A 23,885-nucleotide genomic window follows, 5' to 3' on the forward strand; every position below is an offset into this window, starting at 1 on the left:
TGCAACATCCACCATCACGCCTTAGCATCTCCGCCTCCGCCTCCACTACATGCCTTAGGTACTTGTGTATGTTTCGTCTTCTCTTTTCGCTGCCACCTCATTCTGAGTCTTCCTCTTAGCTGGTGCAGCTTGGTCGGACATGGGATTATCTCTGCACACATTCTTTCTAAGTCACGTTTCTACCATGCTTTATTTTGTTCCGTCTATTTATTAATATAGGCCGGCCGCTGTGACCGAGCGGTTCTAGGCGCTTCAGTCCGGAACCGCGCTGCTGCTGCGGTCGCACGTTCGACTCCTGCCTCGGGCATGGATGTGTGTGATGTCCTTAGGTTAGTTAGGTTTAAGTAGTTCTAAGCCTAGGGGACTGATGACCTCAGATGTTAAGTCCCATAGTACTTAGAGCCTTTTGAAGCATTAATATCGTAAATATCTAGTTCATGCCTAATATCTTCATCGCTTATATGGTTTTCCCTGGTAACACCTCTCACTTTCCTAAGGAATCTCATTTCTGCTACATGTAGTTTACTTTCATTTCTTCTGGGATCTTTTGTTTATCATTTCGCATATTGATTGATATTTGTTTTAATCTTATTTTCTATGTCCTTGTCCAAGTTAGATAACATTTTTACTTCATTACCTCTTTGTCCACATTGTATAACATTCATTTTGTTATTGCGTTGGTTAATCACATTTTCGGATGCACAAACTTTGTGGTCGCTATCACTCTGTATTCCCTTAAAGCGTGGTGTAGGTTTACGACCCAATTTGCAGTAAGCTGTTTTGTGGTTAGTTCCTGCTGTTAATAGCCCTTTCTAGTAACTTCTTATCTGTTGTTTTATGTTCAAATTTGACAGATTGCAGTTATGACAGTTGGCCTCAGATGCTATACGTTACAGTCGTTATGGTGTCTTGACATCATTTCGCAGATGGTCTAATCGAGGTGAAATGGATCCATCATAATAAACACATTAAATTACTATGGCAGCAATCTGGATTGTATTTCATAATGTCTCTAAGAGATATTTTTTACGCTGGGGGCCGATTGAGTTGCAAACAAGTAATAATAATTATTATTGGCGATCGTATTGTGAAACCGAAGAGTGTGTCGGAAGGTGTACGAAGTTCAGTTAAAGCCACGCTTAAAGGCACTGAAGCGCCGTCCTCCATGGGTATCGCAATAGGTGGCAATGTAGTGGCGCTCGAGTCTCCATAAGCAACGGAAGTATTAACCGAATTGCTCAGCTGTAGACAGGTCTATCTATAACATTAGAGCAAGTGGAGTCAGGCGAAGAATACTGCATGTTATTTTGGCGACGTACTGATAACGGCTTGGTGTAAAATTGTCGGTCGATATTGATCTACCTTCAAGCATTAGCCGCTGCACTAAATAGACGTGTGATTTTACTGACGAAAAAAGTCGCAACGCCAAGAAGCAGTTGTGAGACGAAGGAAAGTTGGTAGGCGTGTTTCTACATCTGAAAGATGATGTCTGCTCAGATTTCGTACCAGTCGCGTAAGATTGGTGCTAGTAGCGCCAATATTAAGATGCAAATCAGGTTTGCTTTAAATGCGCACTGTAACGGCGGTGAGCGTTGGTTACCTTTGAGTTTGGGCGATGTCAGTTGATCTAGTTCAAGAATGGTTTTAAAGCGACGGGGACGCCAGCGCACTGAGTTTTGACGAGGTCGTGTAATAGGGCTGGATGTTCCTTCTGCGATACTGCGTAAAGACTGGGCAGGCACGTGGCCGCCACACATGAGCGCTGGTCGCGACAATGCACGGTCGCAAGACTGCGCTACGGACGGCCACGTGCCATTAGCGCGAGGGTAAACCATCGTGTGTTTAGTGTATGGTCCTGAGGCATTGTACTGCGTATGCAGCAGCTGTCTGAGGAGCGGTTAGCATCCCAGTGACAGAACGATCTGTTACAAACAGGTTACTTTAAAGGACAGCTCCGAGAAAGACGCCTTGTAGCGTGCATTTCATAGACCCCAAACCACCGCCATTTGCGACTTCAGTGGTATCAAGCGAGAGCAGGGTGGAGGTCTGTTGTCTTTCTCATAAAGCTGGTTTTGTCTCGTCGTCAGTGGTGGCCGTGTGTTGGGTAGGAGTTTAGTTGAGGGTCTGCAACCAACCCGTCTGCTTGCAAGACTCACTCGACCTACACCTGGACTTATGGTCTGACGTGCGATTCGATCTCTCTTGCTGCCATTCGTGAACAGCATACGAAGGAGTGTTTTCCAACAGCATGACCCTTAGCCACATACTGCTGATCTAACTCAACATGCTCTACAGATTGCAGACATGTTACATTAGCCTGCACGATCACCAGACTTGTCTCCAGTCGAGCACGTGGCACGTCGTCTAACTACAACTCCAGCGTCATCCACAAACAGCACCAACCGTAGCTGTGTTCACCGATAAAGTGCAACAGGTACGGACCTCCATCCGACAAAATGACATCCGGCATCTGTACAACACAGTGCATGCACGTCTGCACGCTTGCAATCACCATTCTGGAGATTACAACGGTTATTAATGTACGAGCATTTGCCATTTGCAATGGCTTATCTCGCATTTACATTAACCTGCGATCTTGCAACTTAATCACTTAAATATGTTACCTAGACAAATGTATTCCAGAAATTTCATTACTCTACATTGATTATTTGGTGGTGCGTATATACAGGGCGAGTCGCGTAAGACGTAACAACCCCTTTGTTTCGGGGGCGATTTGCACGTATCGGCATGCGGTTTTCGGTGAATCATAGCGGACTATGGGGCACATACATTGGTACATGCGCAATAACCACAACGTTTATATTGAATGAGGCAAGTGCATGTTGTTTAAATGGGACGCTATACTTCTGTTCTACCATCATTCGAACGCTCTGGAAAAGACGCGTATAGTGATGTAACGCATGTTGCTATTTTGATTCAAACTGTGCTTAGAAGAGGGCGGATGAGGATTTATCTACGTAGCGTAGGCCGTGCATGCTGCATAGAGCACGGCAACTCGGCCTGCGGGTCGCGCGAGGCGTGTTTACGGTCTGCAGCCGCTTCCTACCGCCTCGACCTTCAATCGTACAATATTTCCCAGCGTCTTTTAAGCGAAGTTTGAATCAGAATAACAACATGCGATACATCACTACACGCGTCCTTTCCGGAGCGTTCGAATGATGGTAAAAAAAGTATAACGTCCCATTTAAAAAATGCACTTGCCTCATTACCTCGGTCAATATAAACGCTGTGATTATTGTGCATGTACCAAAGTATGTGCCCCATAGTCGGCTATGATTCGCCGAACACCGGTTGTCGATACGTGCAATCACCAACGGAACAATGGGGGTATTACGTCTTACGCGACTCACCCTGTATATTACACTGGTACATTAAAAATATTACATATTATTTTGAGCCGGCCGAAGTGGCCGAACGGTTCTAGGCGCTTCAGTCTGGAACCGTGCGACCTCAACGGTCACAGGTTCGAATCCTGCCTCGGGCATAGATGTGTGTGATGTCCTTAGGTTAGTTAGGTTTAAGTAGTTCTAAGTTCTAGGGGACTGATGACTTCAGATGTTAAGTCCCATAGTGCTCAGAGCCATTTGAACCATTTTTTTTTATTTTTATTTTCTATACCACTGCGACTTTTTTTTTACTGTTACTGAGACATTTCTCGGGTTTCCTGTTTCTAAATAGTGTGGAATTTTAAATATGGCTACGTTCCTGTCGTTAGTTGTTCGGAGGCTCCGGCTGCTCCAAACGTTACGGTACGGTAATGCGACAGACAGCGAAACGGTGCTCCACTTCTCTCGAACTGTTCATAAGTACAGCTTCTACTGCGACGTGTATCCGTTGTTTCAAATGAACCCGATCTCGAACCCTTGTTCTGTAAACAATAATGTCCTTGATGAACCCCCGTGCGCTGAAATGGTGCGGTGTCACATTGGGAGACCGAGGGGGCCAGGCAACCCGAAGCTCTGGAAACGTATGATGGAGAAATGTGGTAACATCCTCATGATAGTGGGGTGCGGCACCATCCTGCTGGAAAATAGTGTCGGAAGGGCCTCTGTGGATATGCATAATTAGCCAACGTGCTGAGATAGGTGTGCCCCATCACCGGCGTGCATGCGCCATGCGACTCAGTGCTCTTCATGGCTCTGTGCACTATGGGACTTAACATCTGAGGTCATCAGTCCCCTAGAACTTAGAACTACTTAAACCTAACCAACCTAAGGACAACACACACATCCACGCCCGAGGCAGGATTCGTACCTGCGACCGTAGCAGTAGCGCGGTTCCAGACTGTTCTTCATAAAATGATGACGATCACATCTTGAATAGTGTCTCTGTCGATTGCGTATTTACCCAACAACATAGAATGTCTAGTTTTTTCGTTATAAGGTTTTTTTTCTATGTGCCTCTAGCCCGGGCGCCCTGTATATGATTTCCTTTAACATAACGCATTTCGGATGTTTGTATCAAATTGTATTGTCGTACGTCTTATAACTGAAAAAATTAAACGTTATGGCGACTCACGGATTAGACCTTGGCCTGTTCGGAATGGCTCACTGCTGACCGCTGCCTACAAGGCCGCACGAGGCACGATCTGTGATCTGCAAGTCGCTACACTCTTCAGCCATTATCGCCTGTAAGCGAATCCCGATGGTGCCGCTGCTCCTTTATTCGAGCAGATCCTCATTCGGGCTCACGAGGCAGGGAGGGCTTCGCTCCACACCTCCCTACCTCAGATAAAATCTGAGGATGTACCGGGGGTCGAAGCCGGGCCCTTCCATAATAAAGACAGCAGTGCACTAACCATTTGGCAATGGAGGCGGTCTATTTAAAGATTGTGACTCATTGTTTGTTACTTTATATTTTAATTTCTTCAGAAATATGGAATTTAAATTAATGGAGAAAATTTTTTACTACCACGAATCAGATCTGCTGCGTTACAAAACTTCTCTGGTACACACGCAACCCAGATACTGGAGACAGTGTTGAAATTATTTTACATGTTTTGTACCTACCAGAGGTCGGAAGTCTTACCTTCAGAAGTGATATTTTCGATTTCTGAGAGATGGGTTTTACTGCTTACAAAAATTGATGTCCAGGCAGTGAGCTTCAAATCCAAGTGCTGTATGGAGGAAATCGAAGAGGGTCAGTCGTAAAGTTCCGTGACCAGAACAGAAATTGCTGATTGTTTTGGGCGGTGAAGTGAGTCGAATTCAGACTCACTTTGAGGAAAGCATCAGGGCTGTGAACAGTAAGATACACACGCCCAGAAGATCAGACTAGCGCACTAGATGGAACTAGCAGAAGAATGTGAAAGCAATCCAATTTCGTCACGAGCAGCAAAATCCAGTACAGCTACTCCAACGTCCCTCTCGTCCACCGTAAGAGTCCGGGTCGAATATGGAGCGCGCCTATTAGTGTCACGTTCAGCGAACATCTGCAATCTGCACCACAGAGGTCAGCGACTAGCCACAGGCGAGGTGAGTGTGGCTGTCAAGAAGTGGAACGACACTATACGTACGCACGTACGTACACACACACACACACACACACACACACACACACACACACGTGCAAAGTTGGATAAGGGAAAGTCACTTCAGCTACATAGGTATTCCGATGACGTACCCTACAGTTAAAAGCCAAGTAGCAGCCACTGTTGTGTTGGTACCGTTCTGTCAGTTACGCTGTCGACTGCTGTTGTGCAAGAGACAGCACTTGAACGCTACAGTCCAGCTGCTGAAGGGGAATTATTAATTAATATCTCCCACTCATATAACTGAGTCAGAAGATAACGGTCCAATGACGCATACACCTAAGGAGATAAGAATGACCGCGTTTCTGTGAAGGAGAAGCTTGCATTTACTTCCGATGTACTCGGTAACGAGGATAGAGGGTAAGTAGAATGTACGGGGTGGGCTGGCTTGCTCAAGTGCCAGAGTCGTGTGGGGGCTGTCTAGGGCGCAGCAATATAATTCTGAGGGCGCATTTACGTACAGCACACAGGATCGACTCGTTACAATACCTACACATGTCGCTACTCAAAAGTAATTACTGCCTCTCTGCACTCATGCTCATAAATTGAGGGTAACTGCAGAATGTGGTGCCACACAATGTGGCACTATACAAAGCTGGCGCTAATAGCACAGGCACATAGGGAACACATACGACACAAATAAGTCCACGGTATTGGTGATAAGTTGAGAAAACCGTCCCGAAACACATGTGCTACAAAACGCCACTGTTTTCCTGCGCATGTACTCCGACTTCAATATGGGATATGATCACCATGCACAAGTACACAGGCCGCACAATGGGTTGGCATACTCTGGATCAGGTGGTCGAGCAGCTGCTGGGGTATAGCCTCCCATTCTTGCACCAGTGCCTGTCGGAGCTCCTGAAGTGTCGTAAGTGTTTGAAGACGTGCAGCGATACGTCGACCGAGAGCATCCCAGACGTGCTCGATGGGGTTTAGGTCTGGAGAGCAGGCAGGCCACTCCATTCGCCTGATATCTTCTATTTCAAGGTCCTCCTCCAAGATGAGATGGGAGCTCGGTGGGGCTGTGCGTAATCATCCATCAGGAGGCACGTGGGACCCACTGCACCCCTGAAAAGGCGGACATACTGGTGCAAAATGACGCCCCGATACACCTGACCTGTTACAGTTCCTCTGTCAAAGACATGCAGGGGTGTACGTGTACCAACCATAATCCCACCCCACACCATCAAACTACGACCTCCATACAGGTCCCTTTCAAGGACATTGAGGGGATGGTATCTGGTTCCTAGTTCACATCAGATGAAAACCCGGCGAGAATCACTGTTCAGACTACACCTGGACTCGTCTGTGAATATAACCTGGGACCACTGTTCCAATGACCATGTACTTTGTTCTTGACACCAGTCTTTACGGGCTCTTCTGTGACCAGGGGTCAGTGGAATGCACCTTACAGGTCTCCGGGCGAATAAACCATGTCTGTTCAGCCGTCTGTAGACTTTGTGTCTGGAGTCAACTGTTCCAGTGGCTGCGGTAAGGTCCCGAGCAAGGCTACCTGCAGTACTCCGTGGCCATCTGCGGGCACTGATGGTGAGATATCGGTCTTCTTGTGGTGTTGTACGCTGTGGACGTCCCGTACTGTAGCGCCTGGACACGTTTCCTGTCTGCTGGAATCGTTGCCATAATCTTGAGATCAAACTTCGTTGCACACGGAGGGCCTGTGGCTATGACATGCTGTGCTTGACCAGCCTCCAGTCGCCCTAGTATTCTACCCCTCATAACGTCATCAATGTGTGTTCTTTGAGCCATTTTCAATACACAGTCACCATTAGCACTTATAGAAACGTCTGCACACTTACTCGCTGCACCGTACTCTGACACTCACCGACACACCTCTGCGTATGTGGACTGCTGCCAGCGCCACCGTGCGACGACCGCAGGTCAAATGCGCCGCATGGTCATACCCCGAGGTGATTTAAACCCGCAAACCGCCCACCAGAGCGTTGTTTCACCATGTATCAGCATTATCCTTAATTTATGAGCATGAGAGTAGTATGAATGTTGAATGTCTAAGAACCAAGATGGCTGAAAGATTAATCCTTTATTTGGCAACGTTGCTCTCAACGAACATCAACATTTTACACCGTTTCCTGCAACATATTTGTGTTTCGTTCTCGGATGGGCCATGGTATGCAATGTTTAAGCTCTCATATACAGCAATACTCTGTTGCCTCTAGCGATAAGTTTCTGAATAGTGTGCACCTTTAGCAGATGCCGACCAAGCTTATGCGAGTGTTTGTTACAGATGTAGAAGTTTCTTTCGATTACATGGTGCTGTTATTTCTTGTGTAACAAAAATTGCTTATAAACAGAAAGTTGAAGTCCTGAAGGTTCGTTATTATACACATTTGTTAGTGAATTCTTGACTGGCACCCTGTAAATTAACATATTTTCTGGGATGAGGAAACCTGGATTTGACTATTGGATGGACAAGTCTAGAAGAAGAAGAAACGAGCAGCTGCTTTGCCTGTAATGATTTACTATGTGATAAGTTTGGTCACCGGCCAGAGAATGAACCAAAATGGAAAATGTATTCTTTGTCACCAGGAGTATTAGAGTGCAAACCGTGGTTTTGTTCTGTGCTTTGTACAAAAAAGGAGTTTATGACATTTCACATGAAATACTGTAACACGCAACTATTTTTTCAGACACAAGACTAACAGTCTCGTATTCATATTGTAGCACTATGGGCCTTTTGTGGGCAATGGTGCCTACACGCAGCAGACTGTGCTTTGAAAGAAAAAATGAACCTAAAACTGTTCACGTGACCATATACATCTCATTTAAGAGACAAAATATATTTTCTCCAGAATGTTTCTGTGTGTGCCAAAGAGAGGAACAAGGCACTGGACTCGACGCGTATTCTCAAGGAACGGGGTTCAAAACGACGCCTGCTCACTCTAATTTACATCTACGTTTACATACATTACTGTTTGCTGCGTGGCAGAAGGCACCTTCTGCCACTACTAGTCATTCGCTTTTCCCGCTCCACTCGCAACTACAGCGAGGGAAAGCACTCGGCTAGTTACCAAACCTACCGCTAACAAATCTAGCAGCAAGCTTTGATGTCTCCCTTTGATTCAACGTGTTGGGGATCCCAAACACTCGAACCATACCTGGGAATGAGCCGCACAAATTTTCTATATGTGGTCTCTTTCGTAGATGAGCTATACTTTCCTGGAGTTCTCCCAATAAACCGAAGTTAAAAAATGGCTTTCTAGGATATATCCACATTAAACTTTGTCTCATCCATATTAGACTGTGATTTGGAACTTTGGGCTGTTAATGTTACTAAAGATAAATAAAAAATTATATGCGTCTCTCATTTTTAATTTTTTTTCGTAGCACGCGTGTTACACCTCTTCCTCAGGCAGAACAGTGCATTATACGGATGTTTCTTCTCCCTAATGTGACCAGCTGGCTGCCCTACGTATCACTTCGCTACAAACTGTTACAGGCTGCGCCAAAAAAAAAAAAAAAAAAAAAAAAAAAAAAAAAAAAAAAAAGAAAGGGGGGGGATGCTATCCATCGAGATTATGTGATGGACTAGTTACTTTTTATCCTTTTTATCTTAGTTCAAAAATCGGATTAGCATTTCACACTGGAGTAACTAGTCTGGACCAACCAGTGGTCGTATGAAGAGGAATAAATGGGAGACAACCATAGTATCTATAAAACATTCGAAGCGACTGTATGTAATCTGTAGCGAAGTAAAATGTGCGGTTGATGAATGGCAGCAGAAGCAGTGCCAAAGTATACCGCTGTACACACCTAAGAAGGATGAATGAGGAAGCTCGAAACACGTTGTGCAAGAATGTAAAAAGTGTCGGGCGCAGAAAGTTGTTTCAGATCTTTTGCATCACTTTATGCTAATATGCGGAAGCGCTTTGGCCAACCGACCGACAAATTTTTCTTGTCGGGTGGTCGGTTCAGTATGACCACTCGACAACCTCGCAGCTCACAGCCTCTTCCGTAACTGTATTATTTTTCGTTAAGAATAGTTTCAATCCTGAGGGAATTAGATTAGGAAATGAGACACTTAGAGTAGTAAAGGAATTTTGCTATTTAGGGAGTAAAATAACTGATGATGGTCGAAGTAGAGAGGATATAAAATGTAGACTGGCAATGGCAAGGAAATCGTTTCTGAAGAAGAGAAATTTGTTAACGTCGAGTATAGATTTAAGTGTCAGGTAGTCGTTTCTGAAAGTATTTGTATGGAGTGTAGCCATGTATGGAAGTGAAACATGGACGATAACTAGTTTGGACAAGAAGAGAATAGAAGCTTTCGAAATGTGGTGCTACAGAAGAATGCTGAAGATAAGGTGGGTAGATCACGTAACTAATAAGGAGCTATTGAATAGGATTGGGGAGAAGAGAAGTTTGTGGCACAACTTGACTAGAAGAAGGGATCGGTTGGTAGGACATGTTTTGAGGCATCAAGGGATCACAAATTTAGCATTGGAGGGCAGCGTGGAGGGTAAAAATCGTAGAGGGAGACCAAGAGATGAATACACTAAGCAGATTCAGAAGGATGTAGGTTGCAGTAAGTACTGGGAGATGAAGAAGCTTGCACAGGATAGAGCAGCATGGAGAGCTGCATCAAACCAGTCTCAGGACTGAAGACCACAACAACACATAGTTTCATGGCGTCCGGCAGCTCCGAAAAACGTGTTTCATCCATTCTTAAATAATTACGAAAATCGTCGGTTCTCAGGTCTTCAGGTGTGTGGGTGAATTTATTTTCATTAGTCACTACTTTGATCAGGTCTTTCTTTCAGCGTTTTTGGGCCTCGTAACCTCTAAAACATCGAACGGAAATCCCAGTTCTTGTTTGTGTCAAACCAAGCAGCATCTCGCCGAACATGGCCGCATTGGACTTGCTGTAAACAATTCGCGGTACGAACGCGGCGGCGCTGTAATCGCTGACAAGTGAATGTAGTCGATCGGCATGTGCATGGGCTGCACAGAAAATTGGTCGGTAGGTCTGTTGGTGCGTGTGCGGGGCCCTTTAGCAATGCAACTGCCAATTCCTACCCCATTTCTGCCCTGTCTCTAACCAACGTAATGTAGAGGGGGCGTTAAAGTGACATAACGTCTACTCGCTATTCTCGTGTTACGCTAGAGGAAAAAAAAAAAAAAAAAAGACTTCTCAACGTCAGTCAGCACGGATTTGGAAAGCATAGCTCGTGCGAAACAAAGCTCCCCTTTTCACAAACACACTATTTACTGGGAACCATGGACGAAAATCAATAGGCTGATTTCATTTTCCTCGATTTCCGAAAATAGATGGACACTGTACCACACAGAGAACTGGCAAATGTCGAGCACACGGGAAAGTCTTCATATTTATGAATGGCTCTAAGACTTCCTAAATAACAGAACCTAGTGCGTAGATCTGGACGGCGTTTTCTTCAGGGACAGAGCTATCGTTGGCAGTATCCCAGGAAAGTGAGATAGAACCGTTGCTGTTCTCCACATAAAATAACGATCTGTAGGATATTATGGTCATAAATCTAGGTTGTTTGGTAATAGCGCTGTAGTGTGCGGGAAAGTATTTCGTCGTTGACTGACGATTTACTGTAGACTGATTTGGAAAGCATTTTTATTTGTTGCAATAAATGGCAGCTTGTTTTACATTTGAATAAATGTAAGTTGTAACGGAAAGGCTGAAGAAACATACCCGTCCGATTACAGCATCAATGATACGCTTGAGTGGGTGCCGCCGAAAAATATGTATGCGTAAAACTGCGAAGCTACATGAAGTTGAACTAGCACATGAAGACAGTTTTAAGGAAGCCAAATAGCAGATCTCGGTTTATTGAGAGGGTTTTAGGCAAGCATAGCTCATCTACAACGAGAACCGCGTGTAGAAAATAAGTGCAACCCATTCTTGGGTATTGCTCGAGTATTTGGGATCCGCATCAGGTCGGATTAAAGGAAGCAAATTAGACGTGCGCTGCTAGATTTTTTAGAAGGAATTTACGGAAATGTTACGTGAACTCAAATGAGAATCTCTGGAGGGACGATGTCTGCCTTTTCGAAACTCTACAGAGGAACCAGCATTTGCGACAGATTGCAGTATGATTATTACGACTCTACTGTCACGAACATAACACCTCGTGCGCGCTTTTGTGTGTGTGTGTGTGTGTGTGTGTGTGTGTGTGTGTGTGTGTGTGTGTGTGTGTGTGCAGAATCGTTTCTGGCAAGGCTGTAGTACTGACGCGGGTGTGTACAACTACATTAGCACGTCCTCCGGCGCCACGCTAGAAGGTGAACCTAGGATGCCTCAGAAGGAAAACATGATGTGGCTGCGTAAAAATAAGACCAGAAGGTTGCTCTGGAGACTCCTGTGCCGGTACTAGGCACCGTTCTTTTGGTGGTGGTGGTGGTGGTGGTGGTGGTGGTGGTGGGGGCCGTTGCCTTCACCCGCCTTCTGAATTAACGGAGCCAGCCAGTTACGGAGGGAGCCAAAACGCGGTGCAACCTGATATATTTTTGCCCTCCCATATCGTCGCTAGAGGTGCAAGACAAGGTAAGTGGCTGGCAAAGTCCAAGGATTAAAGTCAGCAAACCTGTACTTATAGTCAAATTTGACATCACAGCGACCAAGCCACATTTAAAATGCTGGTGTGTGAAGCAACTCAGCATCCGTCACTTGTTTTCAAGCAAAATAAAACAGTGCACGACAATTACTTACGTTTTAACGTTTGCGATGCATTTCTGACCAAAAACTCCATCTTCAGGAAGTGTGATAAATTGGGTTTACTTACTTTAAGTGATCAGGACCAATGGACCGCGCGCTGCTTTGAGAGATTGCCTCCAGCCTGTCTTCAGCTCCTTTCTGCCATCCTTCCAGCATTTCTGCTCTGAAGGTCTTTGGATAAGCAGTCGCTCCATCGAGTTCTAGGACTTCCTACGGCCCTTCTGCCGGTAGGCCCGGTGTTGAGTACAGTTTTTCGGCCATCCGTTGTCCTGCATTCGAGCAACATGCCCTGCCCAATGGAGTGGTCGTGTCTTTGTTATAGCCACAATGTTCAGCTCTTTGTAAATATCATACAACTCTGTATTGTGACGAATCCTCCATTTCTCACTCTCATTATCGTAAAGCACTCCGTCTTCAGACCACAAGTGGCAAATCGGGACCATCCGACCGCCATTTCATCCTCAGATGAGAATGTGGATGTCAATAGGAGGGGCGTGTGGTCAGCACACCGCTCTCCCGGTCGTTATGATGTTTTTGTTTGGCCGGAGTCGCTACTATTCGGTCGAATAGCTCCTCAATTGGCATTACGAGGCTGAGCGTACCCCGAAAAATGGCAACAGCGCATGGCGGGCCGGATGGTCACCCATCCAAGTGCCGGCCACGCCCGACAGCGCTTAACTTCGGTGATCTGACGAGAAGCGGTGTATTCACTGCGGCAAGGCCGTTGCCCTCATTATCGTAAACTGGCCCAAAAATCTTCAGAAGGAGTTTCCTTTCAAATATCATCAGTCTGTCCACATCTTGCTTGGTTGTACTCCAGGTGGCACATCCATATAGTACTACTGGCTGTAATAGTGCTTTGTGATGTTTATTTTGAAACGTCTTGACAAACTCCTGGTTTTGAGGAGAGCATTAAGTCTGTGAAAACGGTGATTAACTGCCTGTAGCCTTGCCTGTATTTCCATTTCACTGGATGCTTCATCTCTGAATACTGCGCCCAGATATTTGAACTCCCTGACTTGACGATAATGACCTTCAGTTGTCTGTAAGGGTAGAAGTGGTTCTCGAGTTTCATTATGTCTCAGGTGTAGAATGGTGTATTCCGTCTTGTCACGATTGATTTGAAGTCCAATTATCCTCGCTGGTGTTTCCAGAATGTCAGCTATTTCCCATAATTCTTTTTGCGACCGAGATAGTAGCGCTATACCATCGGCATATCTGAGGTACTTGATGTTCACATCCCCGGTCTGGACTCCTCTTAGTTCATTAGATATCTCCCACATTACCTTCTCTAATGCGAGAGTGAAAAGAACAGGTGATAGTCCGTCGCCATGCCGTAGCCCAGTTTTTATTTTGAATGCTTCAGTCAGCTCATTTCCAATTTTTACCTTTGCTGTAGTATCCATCAGGCACGCCTTCGTGGGACTTACTAGTTTCTCGGCAAAACGGAACTCTTCCAGACACCACAAAATACTTTCCCGATGAACGAAATCATATGCTTTCCTGAAGTCGACAAACAGCATGTGTAGTTCTTGGTCAAACTCCCACCTTTTTTCTACAATCTACGTATAAAAAAGGTGCTATAATTTTTGATAGAAATTAAGTAATTTACAAGAATTATAGTAATTTACTCATGCAATCGTTATGTAGCATGTGAAAAATGGCTCTGAGCACTATGAGACTTAACTTTTGAGGTCATCAGTCCCCTAGAACTTAGAACTACCTAAATCTAACTAACCTAAAGACATCACACACATCCATGCCCGTGGCAGGATTCGAACCTGCGACCGTAGCGGTTGTGCGGTTCCAGACTGGTAGCATGTGAAGCTTAATTTTCAAACCAGAGTGTAAGTCCTTACGTAGCGTGTACCGGGATAGGGCATACCGCAAGAAGCAAAATTGGGCAGCTAAAGGAGTTGCAGTCATGAGGACGACGCTGATAAATTTCAGCTTAAAACGTCATCTGAAGAAGATGCCGCCAAGACTCTGAAATACACCTCGACGTGAGTATAATAATGACAAATTTTACTGAGTCGCTACAGGATGTTTTCATTGTCCAGGCACGAAAAGATACGGCCACAGACTGGCATTCAACGGTAGGATTACGTTAAACAGTAGCCATTACAAGCCTGTTGTTTACTGCGTGCTTTGCTTTCTACAAAGACATGCTCCTGACAAGCAGTACTGCAGCTTTGGTGCAAATAAAACCAGATTCAGGTAATAGGAAAATTCATCAGAAGATCAAAACAAACTGCAAAACAATTTATAAAAGATATCCGAATGGTGCAGTTGACCCCGAATAACGAAAAGTGCGAGGTCATCCACATGAGTGCTAAAAGGAACTCAAACTTCGACTACACGATAAATCAGTCTAATCTAAAAGCCGTAAATTCAATTAAATACCTAGGTATTACAATTACGAACAACTTAAATTGGAAGGAACACAGAAAATTTTGTGGGGAAGGCCAATCAAAGACTGCGTTTTATTGGCAGGACACTTAGAAAATGTAACAGACCTACTAAGGAGACTGCCTACACTACGCTTGTCCGTCCTCTTTTAGAATACTGCTGCGCTGTGTGGGGTTCTTACCAGATAGGACTGACGGAGTACATCGAAAACGTTCAAAGAAAGGCAGCACGTTTTGTATTATCGTGAAATGTGGGAGAGATTGTCACAGAAATGATACAGGTTTTGGGCTGGAAATCATTAAAAGAAAGGCGTTTTTCGTTGCGTCGGAATCTTCTCACGAAATCCCAATCATCAACTTTCTCCTCTGAATGCGAAAATATTTTATTGACACCGACCTACATAGGGAGGAACGATCACTACGATAAAACAAGGGAAATCAGAGCTCGTACGGAAAGATACAGGTGTTCTACTTTCCGCGCGCTATACGAGATTGGAATAATAGAGAATTGTGACGATGGTTCGATGAACCCAGTGCCAGACACATGAATGTGATTTGCAGAGTATCCACGTGGATGTAGATGAAGAAACAGACTGACTCGCGTGCATATGGAATGTTTCTGCGGGAGATAACTGATGGCTCCTCACATTCAGGGCGACTACTACTGTTCCTGTTGTTGCTGAGGCATTTATCATCTCTTAGTCTGAGCTAAGCTGAAATGTTGCAGACTTTCAGTGAAGTCAACCGATGCAACATGCAAGAGCCTCTGCGACGTTTATTACGTCAGACAGCACATGTTCTCTGCCGCTGACGATTCTGCTGTGTCAGAAACAGCAACGACCCAGGTTCTAGTAATTAAAGACACTCGTGTTACCAATTTATTTTTACAGCTCACGCACAAAGATGCCACCGTTTACTTCTGTGTGTTCGGAGGACCATACAGGTAGATCTATTTGTATTCGGAACTGCACAGTAGGCTGGCAAATACATAAAGTGAAATGAATTGCAAAGGGAACTCTACAACGAAACTACAGACACACTTTTAGCGTCACCCACTTAGGGATGCCTACCTAGCTGGGACCTCGTCGGGACGCACTCAGATGAGGGTGTGGGAATAAAGTATTTTTATTTAGAACGCAATTACATGGAACTTGTTGCGCCATGTATACACCATAATTTTCGGAGGATATCACCTTTTTCAGCTAGTCTTTTCACTTTTACGTATTTATAAAACTCCATGCAAGTCAGCTTCTAGTTAAACTGGCACTGTAAGACTGATTCCACAGTCCCTGGCAGCAGTCGATTTCTTTCATCAGTCCACTGGGCCGACATCAGCGAAAATACTCTTGCCACAGTGGCGTTGTGTACGGGAATGGGAAACAAATACTCGCATAATTGTAGCAGTTGCGATTTGCATTCAGGATTTTCGGGTTTCTTAAGAAGGTAATTCCACCTTTCTTCCTCGGCTTAAAAATTGTGTCAACTGCGGGCATTAAAGGTAGCCATCTTGTTTTTGAGTGAGATGCAGATGATGATGATTGACGTCAACGTATAAGCAGAATTCTTTCAGCTTCTCTATCCTTAGCGTGTGTGTTGAAAAAGAATTAAATATTTCAATGTCGTGAGTTAAGACTTCAGAAGCGCTTGATGTATCATTGTGGAGAATATGTGCAGCGCATCCAACTCTTCCTAGATTTTTCGTAGTTCTGTAATTTGGTGAAATACATTCCGCTGACCGCGTCGACGAACTCCTCCAAAGGTGGTACTGGTATTGTCTCCACAAAAAGGTATTAATTCATCTAATGGAATCTGTAGTTGTCTTAAAGTGTCTAAACAAAACTTCACAACTGTCTCCGATGTTTCGTTACTCAGCGAATCAAACTTCAACAGTTTATGTAGGATTGCGTTAGGTTCAGTCAAGTATTTGACAACGAAAGTAAACATCTTTTCAGCCTAATGGTTCGATACGTCGGTCTCTATGCCATGAAAAGAATTTTTTTGCAATTGTTTTATGCATTCCGACATGGAGAGAGTTGCGAGCGTATTTTTAACAGTAGCTTTAGCTTTGGTTCTGGCGGCTATTTTGGAGTCAGGATAGGTTGGTTTAAATGTGGTGGTGGGGGCGGGGGTGGGGGGGGGGGGACCAACCTGCCAAATCATCGGTCCCTTGTTCCCGCTAAAATAATCACACAAGGGAAAGAAGAAAAGAAAGGAGACGTACAGCACAATAACATGAGAAAGGAAGAACCAGAAGAACGACAAAAGGACAACCAACAATACTGTGGACAAAACAGGAAAAGAACCCCACAGAGAGAAGCAAGAAACAGGTAGAAGGGGTAAAAACAAGACAGCAGATGACCGTGGCTGGACGAGCACGAGAATAAAAAGGAAAAGCCAGCCACTCTGAGACACATCAAAACATCCAACCTAAAAGCATTAGGGTGGAGAACATAAAGGAACAAAGGACGTGCGCTAAAACTTATACAGAGTGATAAAACCCACCGTCACGTATAAGACATGAAACTAAGTTATCCGGTGAGGCGTTGTCAGCTAAAATTAATGGCAATGAGTCCGGTTACTGAAGAGCCCATCGCAGGGCAGCCAAAGAGGACAGCCCACCAAGACAGGGACCACTGTCAGCCGGGCGCCGCACCGACACAGAAGTGGGTCATCACGGCGCAGGAGGTGGCCGTGTGTCAGCCAAGCGTGGCCAATGCGGAGCCGGCAGAGAACCACAGAGTCCCTGCGAGAGGCCCGCATGGAGGACTGACACACATTCGTAGTCTCCTTAATGGCACGCACTTTGTTGTGCGTGCTGAGGTTATACCATTTCGTTTCCCAAAGCCGCAAAACGTTGCGGCGGAGTACTCCACAAGTGGTGTCTGCGTAGCCTCTTTGGCCAGCCTGTCAGCAAGTTCGTTGCCTGGGATTCGGACGTGACCTGAGGTCCAGACAATCGCCACTGAACGACTGGACCGTTCCAGAGCATAGATGGACTCCTGGATCGTCGCTACCAAAGAATGACGAGCTTGTAGGGTGCTCAACAAGTCAGTACACAGAAGAAACGACTCCCCAGGCCATGAACGGATGTGCTCAGTAGCACGAGATATAGCCACCAGCTCGGCCGTGAAAACACTGTAGCCATCGGGCAAGGAATGCTATTCAGTGTGTCCTTCATGGACATACGTGGAAGCCGACGTGAGCATCAGCCATCGAGCCGTCAGTGTACACCACTTCGTGGCCTCAGTACACGTCAAGAATGGAGAGGAAGTGGCAGCGGATAGCCGCGGGGTTAACTGATTCCTTAGGACCATGTTGAAGGTCAAGGCGAAGCCGCGGGGTAGGCTTACACCGTGGAGCTGTACGTGAGTGGACCTCAGGTATAGGTGGTAAAGGCAAAGACTCCAGTTCGGAAAGAAGGGATTGGACGCGAACAGCAATTGGAAGCCCTGACCGGGGGCGCCGATGCGGGAGATGAACCGTCGTGGGTGGGAAAAGGCGATGGTGATTCGGATGCGCAGGAGAACTACGAACGTGTGCAACGTAACTGGCGAGCAATTGTGCACGCCTAACCAGCAATGGTGGGACTCTGGCCTCCACTAGGACGCTGGTCACTGGACTCGTACTAAAAGCTCCTGTCGCTAGGCGAACGCTACAGTGGTGGACTGGGTCAAGTAAACGCAACGCTGAGGGCGCCGCTGAACCATAAACCAGACTCCCGTAGTCAAGGCGGGATTGAACAAGGGCTCTGTAGAGCTGTAGCAGCGTAGAGCGATCTGCACCCCAGTTGGTGTTGCTCAGGCAGCGGAGGGCATTGGGGTTGTGCCAGCACTTCCTGCTTAAGCTGACGACGGTGAGGAAGCCAAGTCAATCGAGCGCGAATGTTCTGTCGTAGTTTGCACAGAATTTTACGGAAAGATTTAAAGCTGCAACCGTACGAGGTACAGATTGGGCAACAGTTAAACGAAAGTGATTATAAAAAGCGAATGACTGTGTTGAACTGTTGACTAAAATGAGGGACAAGGAAGGCTTCTTAAATTTCCTATGGATGAGTGAAGCGGCACATTTTCATCTCAGTGTTTATGTTAACCAACACAACTGCCGTTACAGATGCGACGACAATCTTCATGAAGTCCATCCACGCCCTTCAACACAGGCAGAAAATGACGGGGCGGTGCGCTGTTTTTTCAGTGGGCGTCATATCGGACATTGCTTATTCATGGATGAATGTGGGCGAGCAACAAGTCACATCTCAGCGGTATGCTGCCACGGTACACACATTCCTCGCACCTTAACTTTAACAGTTTCCTACAAATGTGTATTTCTTTCAGCAAGATGATGCTACATCCCACTCTGCTCAAATTTAAATGGCAGCAGTGCGCAGTGTTTGGTAAGCACATCAGTTCAAGGAATGTGGACACTTATTTTGTGGCCTCCCAGATCTCCCGACTTATTAGTCTGTGATTATTTCCTTTGAGGTTTTCTGAAACACAACGTCTACACACAGTTGTGTAACTGAAAGACACTATTCGTGAAGAAATCGAGAACATTCCTATACAGACGCCTGAAGTCATCGTGAACAATTTGCATCGCAGACTGAGTGCCATCGTAACAGTGATGACCACATGCAAGACATTTTCAAAACATGCGCAACGCGTGAAATGACAATAAACAAGGGTTTCATTGTTGTGATTTAAAATGTTTCACAGTATAATCCTAACGCTGTTTTGCCGTTTCTAAATCGGCCCTCTTTCATGCAATGCCCTGTACGTAAATGTTCAAATGTGTATGAATTGCTAAGGGACCAAACTTCTGAGGTCATCGGTCCATAGACTTACACTATGCTTAAAACAATATACACACCCATGCCCGAGGGAGGATTCGAACCTCCGGCGTGAGGGACCGCGCAGACCGTGACATGGTGCCTCAAACCGCGCGGCCCTGTACGTAATCGCATCACCTGCGAAAAATGTTAATACCATGTCCAAGGTTATTAATATACATCCACATCAAGGTTTCCAACAATTCTCTATGGCACAGCCGAAGTTACTTCTACATCTGTGGATGACTCTGCGTCCAAGATAACTCGCTTCATCCTCGCTACCAAGAAATCCTCAATCCAGTCACGAATTTCACATGATACCCCGTACGATCGTACTTTCGATAATAAACAAAGGTGTGGCAGGCCTACAGAGTCAAATGCTTTTCCTTCACGTAGCACCATTTCACTCTAACCACAACTAACACTTTCACAAAACGGTCATGACAGTAATATGTGTTGACATCTGTGAGTGATAACTTGTTGCACACGAAAACTGCTAATCATGCCGCGCATAAATGTGTCAAAAGACGTGAACGGCGGTATATTACTTACATGTTTCAACCACATGCGAGAAACGTGCACGTTCCAGGCTATCAAAGTAATTTACCTTTTATACGTGGATGCGTGCTGCCAGTTCATGTAATATATAACAGTGAAAAACACATTGCGTCAGCAACGTTACCCGTCGTCATACTGTGGACTCAGGGAAACGCAGTAGCTATGACGTTGGAAAGAAACAAGACAATAAAGAAGTAATCAGCGCCATTTAGGTCGAATGGTTTTGGCTGGTACGTGACGGTCGTAACATAGTTTAGCAATTAGCCGGTCAGAGTGGCCGAGCGGTTCTAGGCGCTACAGTCTGGACCGCGTGACCGCTACAGTCGCAGGTTCGAATCCTGCCTCGGGCATGGATGTGTGTGATGTCCTTAGATTAGTTAGGTTTAAGTAGTTCTAACTTTTAGGGGACTGATGACCTCAGAAGTTAAGTCCCATAGTGCTCAGAACCATTTGAACCTTAGCAATTAAGGCGTTCGTTTACACTTTTATACCAATGCTATGTTTTGTAACCTGAAAGACATTTTTATAAAGGCACGGATGAAAATACAAAGGAAAGAAGATTAGGGTTTAACATCACGTCGACAGCGTGGTGATTAGTGACGAAGCACAAGCCCGCGTTAAGGAAGAATGGGGAAGGAAATCTGCAGCGTCCTTTCTAAGGAACCATCCCACCCCCACCGACCGACCGACGAACCAATTGGATGTGTGTAGGTGTTCTGGCCGACTGATTTTCCGGTCGGGAACACGGTTGGGTGTGAGTCCGACAACTAACGCCCCCTCCACAGCACACAACAAGTGTGCCGTGTGTAGCGCTGTTGTGCCGGCCGCTCGACGAAAGTTCGTCTTTTGTCAATGAGCGTGCTATTATAAAATTCTGTTCACATATGGCTAACGTGACAAAGCGCGAGGGGTACGAAACTTTTAGGACAGTTTCTAGAGAAATCGAAATACCACAAATGTTTGTGGGATACGTTTTGCAAGGAACACACCAATCGAAGAGCAAGAAAAGAAGCAATTGTTTCATTTTTTTAAAGAATCCATTGTACTTAGGCAGTAAAAGGATATATTTTTATGAATAAAAGTCGCTCGAGTGTTTTCTGATACTTATCGGAAATGAAATCTAAAGGTTGAAACCGGGATAGATTAGGATTTTGGGTTTATAGGAAATCTAAAAATCGAAACAGAGACAAATTGGATTTTAAGCTTCATTTCCGATAAGCACCAGATAAAAAACCTAAAATTCGAAATATAGACAGTCGAGAGAGTTTTGTTCATGAATTACACTTCTATCGCCAGCCATTTCTGCTATTAAGAGCAAAGTGTAGAACTTTTTTTTCAGATCTAACAGTTGGTGTATGCTTCATTTATTATGTATCTCTTGCATTTATGAGATTATATGCTCCACCACTGTGTGTAGCATTTCTTCTAAGTTGAAATGAGGTACTTAAATTTGCAGAGACATTTGTTACATACAAAAATAAATCAATGAAGCTTACATTATCAACATTTGGGAATCATTTTAGGTAGTAACTGTGGGGATCCATTGTACTGCATTTGTGGTCCTCGAACTTGTACCAGTGGCTACAAACCGTAATGTAACTTAACAGCATAAGGTGACAGCTTGTCTCATTAGTGTCCGTAGTCGTCAAATATGCTTCCGGGCTCCTTAAGTAACAGAAAGTCTGTTTTTTCTTTGTTAGCTCTAAAAAGCCAAGACAAATCCCCTATACAAAGAGCGTCAGTTGTTCCACTGAACACAGGCGAACATATAGATATTCACAGGCTGCGGTTTTCTAAAGCTCATTACGTGTGTCCACTTCTCCTTTAGAAAGTGCTTTGAAGATAATGTCTTGTGCAGAACAAATTTATGCATCCCGATTGCAACAAACATGTTTCATTAGTACTGCGACGTCATCACTGTAGCATTTAATTATCTTGTACAGTAAATAAAAACTGCTGATGGTTCGACAGAAATGAAAAACGATTGGAAAAGTTAAAGCAAAAAGAAACAAAATTTTTTTTATCCAACATGGCATCCTCAGACTACTTCAAATCATATGCGTTCCTACACTTTCCGCGTGGACAAATGCACAAAATCCTCCTGCCGCTTTGCTACAACTCAGAAGATAGAATTAGTAATATGTTAACACCGTCTTGCCTGAATATTTTCATCATTAACGAAGAGTAGAAATAAAGCTGTCAACTAGATGGAACATGCATTTAGTCCTACACAGTGCCTTATCAGACGGGAAATGTGGGCACCAGGAGCCGCAGAGCATTGAGCAGTACTCACAGTAAACTACGACTCCGAGCGCTCACAACAATCGGTTGGCGCACCACCTGCTGCTGCTGCTGCTGCTGCTGCTGCCGTGTGCTGCCGCCTTCTGGGACGTCACGCCGGAGACTGCCGGCCTGTTGCACTGTGGAGTGCGGCGTGGCGACGAGAGCGCCTCTGGCGGTGGCTGCGCGAGGCGTCGCCGCGCGCCGGCGCCCGTCCGCCGCCCACGCATGTCGCTCGTACCCGATTCCCAGAATATGTCGCCCCTTCTTGCTACTTATTCTCAGTATCTCCTACAATTTTACTTGCTGGCTTTTTATTCTACGAAACAGAACTATAGTGAGTCGCGTAATCTCTTGTCTTCTTGTCTGAGGACGTCATAGACATGGCCCGATTTACAGTCTGTGGCGAACTAGCGTAAGGACTATATAGATGAACAAACTCGTTCATCTCGTAAAATGTACACTTTCGCGATCGGAAATGTCACAATTAATAAAATGTTCCGGGCTATTATGCCGTGGTCGAACGGATTTCACATTTAAACTCGAGGTTTCGTCCCCATCTACGGAGGACATTTTCAAGGGGATCGTAGCTTCTTTGAGTGTCCGATTCACCCCCTGGCTCGCTACAGACTGTAGCAAAATTCCGTTAACGCGTGCTTCCGCCCAGAGGCGTGACATCACATGTTTTGAGTAACCGAGCGCAGTTGGCTATTGTCGATTGCCGACATCCGCTGTCGCTACCACCACTACGGTGGATGATTGGTACGTGTCATCTTCAGCACCGGCATCCAACTGTCATTCAGTTTCACGCCGTCGTTCTTCCTACTCGAAATCCTGGAGTGTTTAACAATCCCTATGACCTCTCCGTACAGCCTTTCATAGTAGCTGCTTAGGAACCAGTACTTCAGTCCTATCAAAATGAATGTGGTGGTCTTTTGGCTGCAGAGCGCGTTCCGCAACAGCTAATCTGTCAACCTCCACCCTTCATAAATTGCTCTTGTGCTCTTCTAGTAATTTTTTGACCGTTCTTTTTGTAGCAGCCACGTACCTCTCCACACAACTACACGGCATCCTATAAATTCCTCCTTTTTTCAGCATCCTCAGCCAGTTTCAGTTGTCTTATATCTTGCGAGTGGGATAATAGATTACCGCGATGTTCTTTCTGTTTTTGCAATATTTTTCCTATCGGTCAGTAATGTCCTTAGTAAAAGGCAGGAAAACTTTCGACTTCACAGGCGCTTGTGCATCCCTGTCATTTCTGCACGATGGTTTAGTGCTCTTTTTACCTCAGCGAACGAATAACCGTTCTAGAGCAATACATTGCGGAGATGTTTTAATTCCGCGTGAGGGAGCTGGTTTCGTAGATGTTCCTTACTCTATCCGCCAGAGTTCTTATGATGTCCAGCTTTTGTTGTGGGTCGAGGTTCCAATCCAGTTGCAGGTAACGGTCTGTGTGCGTGGGTTTCGGTAAAATGTGTGACCTAAGCTACAACCTCTTTTGTTGAAAACTAACACGTAAAGAAAATTTAAAGTTGCACCTGC

General features: G+C 45.2%; 2 protein-coding genes across 2 annotated transcripts in view; both read right to left on the minus strand.

Annotated features, from left to right (window-relative positions):
* Positions 1-22,430, minus strand: part of LOC124619835 — a 226,122-nt gene extending 203,692 nt beyond the window's left edge. The window contains exon 1 of the mRNA XM_047146443.1: positions 22,357-22,430. The gene's annotated coding sequence lies outside the window, so the exon portion shown is untranslated. The remainder of the gene's footprint in view (positions 1-22,356) is intronic.
* The window catches only part of LOC124620295 (serine proteinase stubble-like), a 41,427-nt gene extending 18,854 nt beyond the window's left edge, over positions 1-22,573 (minus strand). Inside the window, exons 1-2 of the mRNA XM_047146967.1 lie at positions 22,383-22,573; positions 11,932-12,005 (exon numbers count right to left, since the gene is read on the minus strand). Coding sequence (XP_047002923.1) covers positions 11,932-12,005; positions 22,383-22,573 — 265 coding nt within the window. The remainder of the gene's footprint in view (positions 1-11,931; positions 12,006-22,382) is intronic.
* Between the last annotated feature and the right edge of the window lie 1,312 nt (positions 22,574-23,885).

This window comes from Schistocerca americana, chromosome 6 (genome assembly GCF_021461395.2).
Source record: "Schistocerca americana isolate TAMUIC-IGC-003095 chromosome 6, iqSchAmer2.1, whole genome shotgun sequence".
Classification (NCBI taxonomy): Eukaryota; Metazoa; Arthropoda; class Insecta; order Orthoptera; family Acrididae; genus Schistocerca; species Schistocerca americana.